At 39.8% G+C, this 12605-nt stretch overlaps 1 protein-coding gene across 1 annotated transcript in view; it reads left to right on the forward strand.

Annotated features, from left to right (window-relative positions):
• Positions 1 to 1075: 1075 nt before the first annotated feature.
• The window catches only part of LOC120045042 (AP2-associated protein kinase 1-like), a 44018-nt gene continuing 32488 nt past the window's right edge, over positions 1076 to 12605 (forward strand). The window contains exon 1 of the mRNA XM_038989867.1: positions 1076 to 1892. Within this exon, the coding sequence (XP_038845795.1) occupies positions 1733 to 1892 (160 nt within the window). The 5' untranslated portion in view covers positions 1076 to 1732. The remainder of the gene's footprint in view (positions 1893 to 12605) is intronic.

Raw genomic sequence — 12605 nt, forward strand, 5'->3', positions numbered from 1 at the left:
GCAAACATTTCTAAAAACCTGTTTTCCTTTTGTCATCATGGGGTAGTGTTTAGATTGCTAAGGATTTTTATTTATTTAATCAATTTTAGAATAAGGCTGTAACGTAACAACATGTGGAAAAAGTCCAGGGGTCTGAATACTTTCCGAAGACACTGTATGTGTAACTGATAGATGCACACACACTACATGTTAATGTTTTAAAATGTAAATTGTAAAGTATTTTGTCTGTAATGTCTTTTTCGTTATATGTCGGACCCCAGTAAGCTTAGCTGTCGCCATTGGCGTCGTCTAATGGGGATCCTAATGAATCCAATCAAAAACAGGGTGGTGAATGTGCAAGGTGATGAGCTTGATGCAAATTTTTTCCAAGAAATATCGAGTGTCTTACTCTGGTGACATGATGATCGAAGCTTGGCTGCTGTTTGAAAAATATAAATAATATCGCTCTTAACCATTATAAATTCATAATGGGGTAGCCTACGCACGTTATCCGCGAGCTGTTGGCTAGAGCGCATGTGCCAAGAAAGATTGGGCACATTTTCAATATAACAGTTTTATGACAAAACTATCAGTAGAGTTGAACATGCGATGGAAACCCATTTAACCTGTATTTTTCATTCGGTAGCCTACATGGGAATGTAACGGTAAAAGTCATCCCGCACTGCCTTTCATCTGTAAAAAGTCAGTTTGATAGAAACATATCTCTGGTTGGAAAATGCGCATATTTTTTTTTGCATTTGAGAATATTCGCATTAAAATCTGTCGCAAATTGGATGCTATAGATGCTCCCCACCAGTGCCCCCCCCCCCAATCGTAGAAATAGATATCATGACTCCACTGCTGTAAAGCCTTAGCAGGCAGCTGCAGCTATGTTGATGTTGTCGTGTAGCCGAAGCTTGTATTAGCCTAGCTTGGGTACATAACATGAACCACTAACTAGCTGGCTATTATTTATCTATCTTTTCTAACGGAGCTATCAAACCAAACTGAGATCGAAAGTATCTAGCTACAATCGGTACACTCAGTATCGGAATGACCATTTCCTGTCAGTTTGATATTCATTTCCTGTTGCCAAATAGCTAGCTAGCGGTCCGTGTGCAGCCTACTAGCCGTTAGCTAATTGTAGCTAGCTAGCTAGATGATGTGTTGTAGTAGGCTTGGAAATAATCATATTTGCCGAAAGACATTGAAAATGGAAGGATCGTGTAACATTTGCACGTTGCACCGGGGATATATTGCAACGGACGTAATTTTTAGAGGATAACCTGGATAACCTTAGCTACATGAAATGTCATAAACTAGCCGCGGAGTTGGAGGGACCCACAACCCCCTGAACAGCTATATTGATGGAGAAATGTCCTCCAAGACGATAGCAAATATAATACTGCACAAGATTTAGCGGAATTATTTTAGTCTGCTATCTTGTCTCTATATCTAGTCTGTCAAGCAAATAGTAGAGGGGTCATTCCGAGATTGCTAGCTACTTAGTCAATGATGAGATAGCTAACTGCTGCCAGTGCTGGTGAAGAAATCACAGCTGTTTTGGCATCTGCAAACAACAAGACTGGCTGTGTCAGACAAACCTTCGGCCTTGTCCAGAAATACAAGATTTGTGAAACTGGCACAATACATACATTTGTGAAACTGGCACAACTGTAAACAAGGACATTTGAGCAGTCTGTATCGAAGTGAGGATAATTTTTCCTGATCATCGAGATCTGACATAACTATAATGAGGAAGTTTTTTGATTCATCTCGTCGGGAGTTGGTCAGTTCTGGACCTGGTTCTGGAGGGGGTAGCAGTGGATCCAGCCATGCAGGTGGCAATTTAATTGGTCGTTCATGTACTATTGGGCGGCACCAAGTCACTATTGAAGAAACAGTGGCCGAAGGTGAGATGTAGGAATTGATGCTTGTCTTTTGGAAACAATGTTTTGATGTTCATGTTGACTGAGAACATGTCATGTGACATTTCAGTCAGACAGCAAACTGCAACAATGGTCAACATCAATCAGTCATTACCAATCAGGTAGCTTCTGCATGAAATATGGAATGATGTAATTCATTTATGCTCAAGCCAGAGGCAGGCCTAGGTTTCAGTGTGATATGGCTACAGTATGCCATTGGTAAAGACATACTGTTGTGTCAACTTTCCACATGATGTACTCCTATTCCTGACACTCCTACATTTGACACACCCAGCCCAATGACCATTTCACTGTAGATGGATAAGCCATCGTGCCATGTTGTTTGTAGTGTGGCTTTCATGGCATCAGTTTTGAGGATCAAGTGTGTGGCTGCTGCAAGATGTGACTTATGTCATATCAGTCAAATGACTGACAGCTCTGTCATTGTTGGAGCAGCAGCTTCATTTGGTAAATTCGTTGGCAGGAAATCCCCTTACGTATTAGGCACTTAAATGGACTCAGGAACTGTCTGTTTTCGGTGTTCTATGAATTATTAAAATTAGTGACCATGGACATGAGAAGAGGCTCACTAGGAATGATAGCTAATTTTCAGGTACTGAAGAGCACTGAGAGAGATGTTTGGGGTGTCAAAGAAATTTTACTCTTAAACAAAAGTCCATTGGGCACATTAAACCTGGTATTTTTGTAATTTTGACAACCCAATACCATACAGATCAAGTTGCTGATCGTTTGATATCACTCAGGTACTTGGTAGTGAAGTCCAAAGAATCTGAAGATAATTGTACATTTACATTTTAGTAATTTAGCAGACACTCTTATCCAGAGTGACTTACAGTAGTGAGTGCCTACATTTTCTTACTTGTCCTCCGCAAGCACCATGCTATACCAACTGAGCCACACAGGACCATAATGCCTTGATGTGAGGAAGTGATGTGACATTAATCCCTGACTCCCTTTGCAAATTGTGCAGTGGTGTAAAATCACCTCTCAAAACAGTATATTTTTTTCATTAAGCATCTGGCTTGGATTCAATTCCATGTAAACTTAGTCAATCCTTTAAATTAATTAATTAAAGAATAGAAAAATAAATGGGCTTAGTCTTTGAAAATGGCAAATGCATAACCTAGCCTAAATAAGCACAATCATATACATACAAATAAATGCCCGACCCCAGTTATCACATAACACTACCATTTTGTATCATACACCTGAGTGAAAGGTAATACACCTGCCACTCTATATCCCCAGGTGAGTATGTGTGTATGTTCATGTGAGTGTGTGAGAGAGAAGAATGCTGCATGCTTGGAAATTGCAGTGTCTGCATTATCCTGCACAGTGGAGTAATTTGTGTGGATTGTGTTCACTGATAGGGTAATGATGTAGCCCTGACATCTTGTAAAATGAATTTACTTTGCACAACCTTCTGAAAGACTGCAACCTTGCTTTAACAACCTCAGTTCATGATGACAATGTTTCTATCACTTTCTCACATCCAACACTTTTGTTGACGAGTAAGGCGAATTGCATCTCATGATTTCTGCCTATTCTGTCCATCCTTTTAGAGTGCCGCTTTGCAGTGTACACTGAGTCCGAAACATGCTGAATGGAAACAGTCTAGCCTATCCCTGCCCCAGTTTTAGCTCAGCAACTCCCACTGCAATATTGTATAGATCTACACAGTACACTGCAGTTTCAACACATTGAAATTCAACACCATTATGGTATAACATGTAGGCTATCAACATTGACTTACTGTAAATTCCATGCTAAGATGGTTAGGCTAGATATACTGTAAGCTTACAGTTACACTGAAAATTACTAATTAAACATGATGCCACAAAGACAGTTGGCAGAAGATGACAAATAATGCTCTTATGGATTGGGGTGTATGGAATGGTTAGGCCTATTTGATTTATTTACTTCAATATCCTGTCTTGTCTTCTAGTCATATACAGTTGAAGTCGGAAGTTTACATACACCTTAGCCAAATACATTTAAACTCAGTATTTCACAATTCCTGACATTTAATCCGAGAAAAGATTCCCTTTCTTAGGTCAGTTAGGATCACCACTTTATTTTAAGAATGTGAAATGTCAGAATAATAGTAGAGAGAATAATTTATTTCAGCTTTTATTTCTTTCATCACATTCCTAGTGGGTCAGAAGTTTACATACACTCAATTAGTATTTGGTAGCATTGCCTTTAAATGATTTAACTTGGGTCAAATGTTTCGGATAGCCTTCCACAAGCTTTCCACAATAAGTTGGGTGAATGTTGGCCCATTCCTCCTGACAGAGCTGGTGTAACTGAGTCAGGTTTGTAGGCCTCCTTGCTCGCACACGCTTTTTCAGTTCTGCCCACAAATTTTCAATGGGATTGAGGTCAGGGCTTTGTGATGGCCACTCCAATACCTTGACTTTGTTGTCCTTAAGCCATTTTGCCACAACTTTGGAAGTATGCTTGGGGTCATTGTCCATTTGGAAGACGCATTTGCGACCAAGCTTTAACTTCTTAAGTGTAGGGGGCAGTATTTTCGTTTTTGGCTAAAAAACGTACCCATTTGAAACTGCCTATTTCTCAGCCCTCGAAACTAGAATATGCATATAATTGTCAGATTAGTATAGAAAACACTCTAAAGTTTCCAAAACTGTCAAAATTTTGTCTGTGAGTTTAACAGAACTGATATTGCAGGCTAAAACCTGAGGAAAATCCAATCAGGAAGTGCCTCTGTTTTTGAAACCTCTCTGTTCTTATGCATCCCTATTACCCATTTAAAGGGATATCAACCAGATTCCTTTTTCTATGGCTTCCCTAAGGTGTCAACAGCCTTTAGACATGGTTTCAGGCTTTTATTTTGAAAAATGAGCGAGAACGATCACATTGTGTAAGTGGATAGGTGGGGGCTCTCAGAGTGAGTTGTTCGCAACAGAGAAAGGCAGCTATTGTTACTCCCGGTCCTAGTGAAAAACCAACACTCCCGGTTGATATATTATCGAATAGATATTTGAAAAACGACCTGAGGATTGATTATAAAAAACGTTTTTGACATGTTTCTGTGGACCTTATGGATATTATCTGGAATTTTTGTCTGCGTTGTCGTGAACGCTTTTTCCTGTGGATTTCTCAGCATAATGCGCGAAACGAACGGAGGTATTTGGATATAAAAATATCTTTATGGAACAAAAGGAACATTTGTTGTCTAACTGGGAGTCTCGTGAGTGAAAACATCCGAAGATCATCAAAGGTAAACGATTAATTTGATTGCTTTTCTGATTTTCGTGACCAAGTTACCTGATGCTAAGTGTACTTAATGTTTTGTCGAGCGATCGATAAACTTACACAAACGCTTGTATTGCTTTCGCTGTAAAGCATAATTTCAAAATCTGAGACGACAGGTGGATTAACAAAAGGCTAAGCTGTGTTTTGCAATATTGCACTTGTGATTTCATGAATATGAATATTTTCTAGTAATATTATTTGACTGTGGCGCTATGCTATTCAGCGTTGCTGATGACAATTATCCCGGATCCTGGATGGGTGGTTCAGAGAGGTTTTAACTTCCTGACTGATGTCTTGAGATGTTGCTTCAATATCTTCACATCATTTTCCCCCCTAATGATGCCATCTATTTTGTGAAGTGCACTAGTCCCTCCTGCAGTAAAGCATCCCCACAGCATGATGCTGCCACCCCCGTGCTTCACGGTTGGGATTTTGTTCTTCGGCTTGCAAGCCTCCCCCTTTTTCCTCCAAACATAACGATGGTCATTATGGCCAAACAGTCATATTTTTGTTTCATCAGACCATAGGATATTTCTCCAAAAAGTATGATTTTTTTCCCAATGTGCAGTTGCAAACCGTGGTCTGGCTTTTTTATGGCAGTTTTGGAGCAGTGGCTTCTTCCTTGCTGAGCGGCCTTTCAGGTTATGTTGATATAGGACTCGTTTTCTGTGAATATAGATTTATTTGTACATGTTTCCTCCAGATTTTAATTTCTCCCGCCAAAGTACGTTCATCTTTAGGAGACAGAACGCAGGTATACCTCCAATTGGTACACCATCCACAGGTACACCTCCAATTGACTCAAATGATGTCAATTAGCCTATCAGAAGCTTCTAAAGCCATGACATAATTTTCTGGAATTTTCCAAGCTGTTTAAAGGCACAGTCAACTTATTGTATGTAAACTTCTGACCCACTGGAATTATGATACAGTGAATAATAAGTGAAATAATCTGTCTGTAAACAATTGTTGGAAAAATGACTTGTGTCATGCACAAAGTAGATGTCCTAACCGACTTGCCAAAACTATAGTTTGTTAACAAGAAATTTGTGGAGTGGTTGAAAAACGAGTTTTAATGACTCCAACCTAAGTGTATGTAAACTTCTGACTTCAACTGTAGGTTCATAATGAGACGGGAATCAAATCAAATTGTATTTGTTACATGCGCCGAATACAATAGGTGTAGACTTTTACAGTGAAATGCTTACAAGCCCTTAACCAACAATGCAGTATCAAGAGAAATACATGTTAATAAAAAAATAAGAAATAAAAGTAATTAATAATTAACGAGCTACAGTAAAAAAATTACAATTTATAAGAGTATTTATTCAATCTTCCACTCTTCTATCCCCATTAATTTCGATGTCGGAATGCAAGCTACAACATTCTAAACTGAAATCATGGCCACAAAGAAAAAATCTGAATGTTCAAACTAAAACATTTTGAGTGCTTAAAAACAAATTCTATGGATTATTGAAGCAAACAGCAACGGTTTAGACAAACCCAAACTGCTGCAAACCAAATGCTAGCCTAGTAGCATGAGGAAATATTGTCTAGATGCTTTTTTCCAGGGGAGATTAAGTTTATAAATTGACTGTCTGGGCTGTGGGACAGTGGATGCACATTTTATAAGATGTTACAGTACTAACTCTAGCCTACTATTCATTGATTGCACTTCCGTCACTCGGTTGCGTCATGCCATTGTTATGAAAGTTCTCAAAATGCCTCCGCCATATTGCTGCTCAGTCATTCTGAATGGGGGCTAATAACTGTTTTGTCAAAATTAAACTATATTGGTCTGTAAATACGATGATATAGGAGTTGGCAAATAATTAGTAGGAAACAACTTTGCTATCAAATTTACTTTGGAGTGATGGCAATGTTTCCGACATCTAAAGTCCATCTGGCGACAGCACAATAGCTAAGTTTCCAGATTTTCATGCAAATATTCAAAAATCCACATAAAACAATGCCCATTTTCCCACCAGACATGTGCGTGGTGACGTACAATAAGTGTACAAAACATTAAGGACACCTTCCTAATATTGAGTTGCACCCCGCCCCCCCCTTTTGCCCTCCCTTTTGCCCTCATTTCTTTGGGGCATGGACTCTACAAGGTGTCAAAGCATTCCACAGGGATGCTGGCCCATGTTGACTCCAATACTTCCCATAGCTTTGTGAAGCTTACTGGATGTCCTTTGGGTGGTGGACCATTATTGATACACATGGGAAACTGTTGAGCGTGAAAAACCCAGCAGCGTTGCACTTCTCGACACAAACCGGTGCACCGGGCACATACTACAATATTCCATTCAAAGGCACTTAAATCTTTTGTCTTGCTCATTCACCCTCTGAATGGCACACATTCACAATCGATGTCTGAATTTTCTCAAGACTTAAAAATCATTTTTTAACCTGTCTCCTCCCCTTCATCTACACTGATTTGAAGTGGATTTAACAAGTGACATCAATAAGGGATCATAGCTGAACTTTCATTTACCTGGAAAGAGCAGATGTCCTTAATGTTTTGTACATTCTGTGTAGTGCACAAAAAAATACCTTTTGCCGTTAAATTCCCATGTACCGAATAAAAAATACAAGTTAAAGGGGTTTCCATCACATTTTCAAATCGACTGAGTTTTCTCACAAATACATGTTGTGTTATATACCCATACCGGACCTGTTATATACCCATACCCACTATATATACCCATATACCCACTTATGTACCCACTCTGGTGCCCACTCCGCTATTTGTGTGCTGTTGGCTAGAGCGCACATATAGCCTAAATCGGAGATGTTCAACGGAACTCGTCATGAGGGGCTGCAGTGGCTCCTGGGTCTACATACCCACATCCATACACCTCAGCTTGCGAGCAAAACATTTTTACCTTTTCTGCTCATTTTGCCATTGGGCGTAGAGAAAATGTAGCTATTTTCTAACTAATTTCATGTAATTCTACTCATTTTGCCATGGTCCGGAGAGAGAAATGTGCTGTTTTAAAGCTAATTTCCTGCAATTCTACACATTTTGCCATAGGGTGGAGGCAAATGTTTGAAGTTTTTAATATGATAACTAATGATCAAATAGTAGTTCGACCATGCTTACTAGTTTAGATAGCTGGCCGTTAGACTAACTCACCAATCTAAAAACATTTAGCTTACGTGGGCTAATTGAGTGACTGCTAATGCACAACCAAATTTCAAAATTGTGTATTTGATTATTCTATCTCTCAACAGTAAGTTGAGATCCCGACTGAGTCCATTTGAATGGATTTTTATTTGGATTTCATGTCATGGAGATACACAAAATAGTCCAAATTGGTGAAGTGAAATTTAAAAATTACATGTTTCCAAAAATTCAACAACAACAAAAAAACGGAAAAGTGGTGCGGGCATATGTATTCAATCGCTTTGCTATGAAGCCCCTAAATAAGATCTGGTGCAAACAATTACCTTCAGAAGTCACATAATTAGTTAAATAAAGTCCACCTGTGTGCAATCTAAGTGTCACATGATCTTCCACAGGATCTTAGTATATATACACCTGTTCTAAAAATCCCCAGACTCTGGAACACCACTAAACAAGGGGCACCACCAAAGAAAGCGGCACCATGAAGACCAAGGAGCTCTCCAAACAGGTCAGGGACAAAGTTGTGAAGTACAGATCAGGTTTGGGTTCTAAAAAAATATCCAAAACTTAGAACATCCCACGGAGCACCATTAAATCCATTATAAAAAATGGAAAGAATATGGCACCACAACAAACCTGCCAAGAGAGGGCCGCCCACCAAAACTCACGGACTAGGCAAGGAGGGAATTAATCAGAGAGGCAACAAAGAGACCAAAGATAACCCTGAAGGAGCTGCAAAGCTCCACAGCGGAGATTGGAGTATCTGTCCATAGGACCACTTTAAGCCAAACACTCCACAGAGCTGGGCTTTACGGAAGAGTGGCCAGAAAAAAGCCATTGCTTAAAGAAAAAAATAAGCAAACACGTTTGGTGTTCGCCAAAATACATGTGGGAGACTCCCCAAACATATGGAAGAAGGTACTCTGGTCAGATGAGACTAAATACAGGGAAATTCTTGAGGGAAACCTGTTTCAGTCTTCCAGACATTTGAGACTGGGGCAGAGGTTCACCTTCCAGCAGGACAATGACCCTAAGCATACTGCTAAAGCAACACTTGAGTGGTTTAAGGGGAAACATTTAAATGTCTTGGAATGGCCTAGGCAAAGCCCATACCTCAATCCAATTGAGAATCTGTGGTATGACTTAAAGATTGCTGTACACCAGCGGAACCCATCCAACTTGAAGGAGCTGGAGCAGTTTTGCCTTGAGGAATGGGCAAAAATCACAGTGGCTACATGTGCCAAGCTTATAGAGACATACCCCAAGAGTCTTGCAGCTGTAATTGCTGCAAAAAGTATTGCCTTTTGGGGCGTTATGCACGCACGAATAGTTATGCACGCTCAAGTTTTCAGTTTTTTTGTCTTATTTGTTTGTTTCACAAAAAATATGATGCATCTTCAAAGTGGTAAGCACGTTGTGTAAATCAAATGATACAAACCCCCCCAAAATATACATTTTAATTCCAGGTTGTAACAAAATAGGAAAAATGCCAAGGGGGTGAATACTTTCGCAAGCCACTGTAAATACAAGTATTCAGACCCCTTGCCTTTTCCCACATTTTGTTACGTTACAGCCTTATTCTTGAATTGATTAAATTATCATTTTCATCAATCTACACACAATACCCCATAATGACAAACTGAAAACAGATTTATAGAAATTTTGAAAATGTATTAATAATAAAGAACAGATATACCTGTCATTACTCTCCTGTGAGGATCCAATGATCAGGTTACAGGGGGATAAGCTTTCAGTAGAGCCCCCTCACCTGCAGGGGAGGGGGGGGGGGGGGGGGTTTGACAGCTCACATCAATTGTAAATTGTAGGCAGCAGGCGATTCCTTTTGGTTTCTATTTTGGGTGAATGGAATGTTTCTTTGTTACAGAAGAAAACTTCAACGTCAAACAATGAACACTGGGACAATATATTTCAATATCCAAATGTTGGGAATGATAATAGGTGGAATATGGAAAATTATTGTCTATTTTGTGATGTCATTAAAATTGTCATAAAGACATTATAACGAAACATTACAATTACATTACTTGAAGAGTTTTTACATTGTGTACATCTGGTTTACACCCTTTACGTTGTGTAGAAAATATCAAGGATAAAGAGAATGTGTTTGTGACGATAAGATTGTGATTTTAGTTCTCTAACGAGATCATAGTAAATTATCATACCTTACCTCGTAACTAGCCATGCCCCAGGGAGCCCAGAGAATGTGTCAGCATGACGTAAACTCCCCTTTTTACCCAAGGGTATAAAGGGTTGTGTTAAAAATTAACATATCAGACTAAAACAGACCACAGCTGCAGCGAGGTCAACGATAGTCACGACTCCGGAACACAACACAAGGTTGAAGAAGACAAAAGAACCTCTAACAATCCAATGCTACGGTTGAGTAGCTGTATCTAAGAAGGTGAATTTAAGTAGGACCATCCGGTTATTATCTTCAAATCATCGTTGCCTACACTGCTTTCATCACCACTCTGGGATCATTGACACGGCTGATTAGCCGTCCTCAGTAGACCACTCTTCCAGAACGAGTGCAAGTAAACAGACAACTAAGAAGAAGGACATTGTGACCTCTTGTGGACAATCAGAGAAGGAGAAATAAGAAGGCCCAATCCGAAATAAGAAGGCTCAATCAAACCCTTCTCAATGCACGTAAATAATGCACGTAAATACATGCATTACTTCTTACCCAAAAGAGTGGCCGTTCGGGGCAAGGTATTAGGGCTACTGTAAGTGTAGTTTGCAAATGTATCCAAGTGTTGCTTCTCTTTCTCGCTTTCTCTCTCTAACTCTCCATCTTGTGTAACAAGTGTCATATTGTGTTAGTCCTAGGGACCTGTTGTCATCGCATTAAGTTTCTAATCGATAACCTATACCGTGTGTGTATCCTATGTTATCATTTCGTTTCTTAGTAAATAAATAATCAAATCAATTTGTGTGGTATAGAATGATCAGTGAGACTCGGGTTTCTGCAGATTCACGAAGTCTGCGATGTTCAAATGGAGACTGATATGAGAAAATTATTAATTAGTGACTTTTGATTTGTATTGTATTTTTTATTTATTTTTAATTCCAGGCCCCCGTCCCCGCAGGAGAGCTTTTGCCTCTTGGTAGGCCGTCATTGTAAATAAGAATTTGTTCTTAACTGACTTGTCTAGTTAAATAAAGGTTAAATAAATAAAAAATTAAAAAAATGATATCTCTATATTGTTGAGTTAATTCGGGAGACGTTAACTCGTTAAACAACTTTCCCCTTTGGTGCCCCAAATTTCTAATGAGTTAATTGTTACGTGATTCATTTAATCTAATAACAACTAAACATAGTTGGTAATTATTCGATGAATAACAGTCATCACATTAATGATAGTCACATCATGACATACCTTATTTACATAAGTATTCAGACCAGTGGTGTAGCTTCAGCCGATGCGGTCACACCAGGGTGATTTAAAAATCTGTAATGTATCAACACAAAAGTGGAAGGCCAAAAATGAGAAAGCAAAGGAGGTATCAAAATGAGTTAAATTGGATTCCTTTTTCAATGCAGTTCAAGTGCAGCCATTGCTAGCACAAGCAATGTAGCGGGACCAGAAGAGGATGTAGGTTTATCATCGCCAGCAGCAGCTTTTAGCGGGTCAAGTGAGCCAAGGCCAAGCTGTTCCATCGTGCCAGAAGAAGCAACTTTGACAGAGGAGGATACAGGTTGTCAGGAATCGGTGGATACGACCCTGAGCACAAGCCAGGCCGGACAAGCTATCCCGGGCCGGGCGGGGAGGAAGAGGAGCAGGGTGAGGCTAGAATCGTGGCGGCTGAGGAAACAGGTGGAAGTGGGACAGACAGCCTTTTTACCTATCCAACTAATGGGGCATTATGCAACAAATGTGGATGCAAAAGTTAAATGGCACGTTATTGCATTAGGCTCGTGTAAGCTTACTGGCCCATTCCCAAGAGTTGACGAAAGGCGCCAGTCGTATTACACCACTACAACCAAGGCTGGAATCAAATTACCACGTACATGGCTATGTTATTCGGTCAAGCTAGATTGCGCGTATTGTTAGCCTTGCTGCCTGATCGGAGTGCCCTTTTCTTTTCTGATGCGTGGGTGAATGGGGTGAGATATTGGCGCCATCTAACATCCAAAATAGCATGTCATGAGATTCAGATTCACATGGGTGCCTGTTTGGTATATGAGTAATGAAGCTCAATGGCACTATTGACACAGAAACGGAGAGAGGCGTGCGTAACGC

The sequence above is a fragment of the Salvelinus namaycush genome, chromosome 3 (assembly GCF_016432855.1).
Source record: "Salvelinus namaycush isolate Seneca chromosome 3, SaNama_1.0, whole genome shotgun sequence".
NCBI lineage: Eukaryota > Metazoa > Chordata > Actinopteri > Salmoniformes > Salmonidae > Salvelinus > Salvelinus namaycush.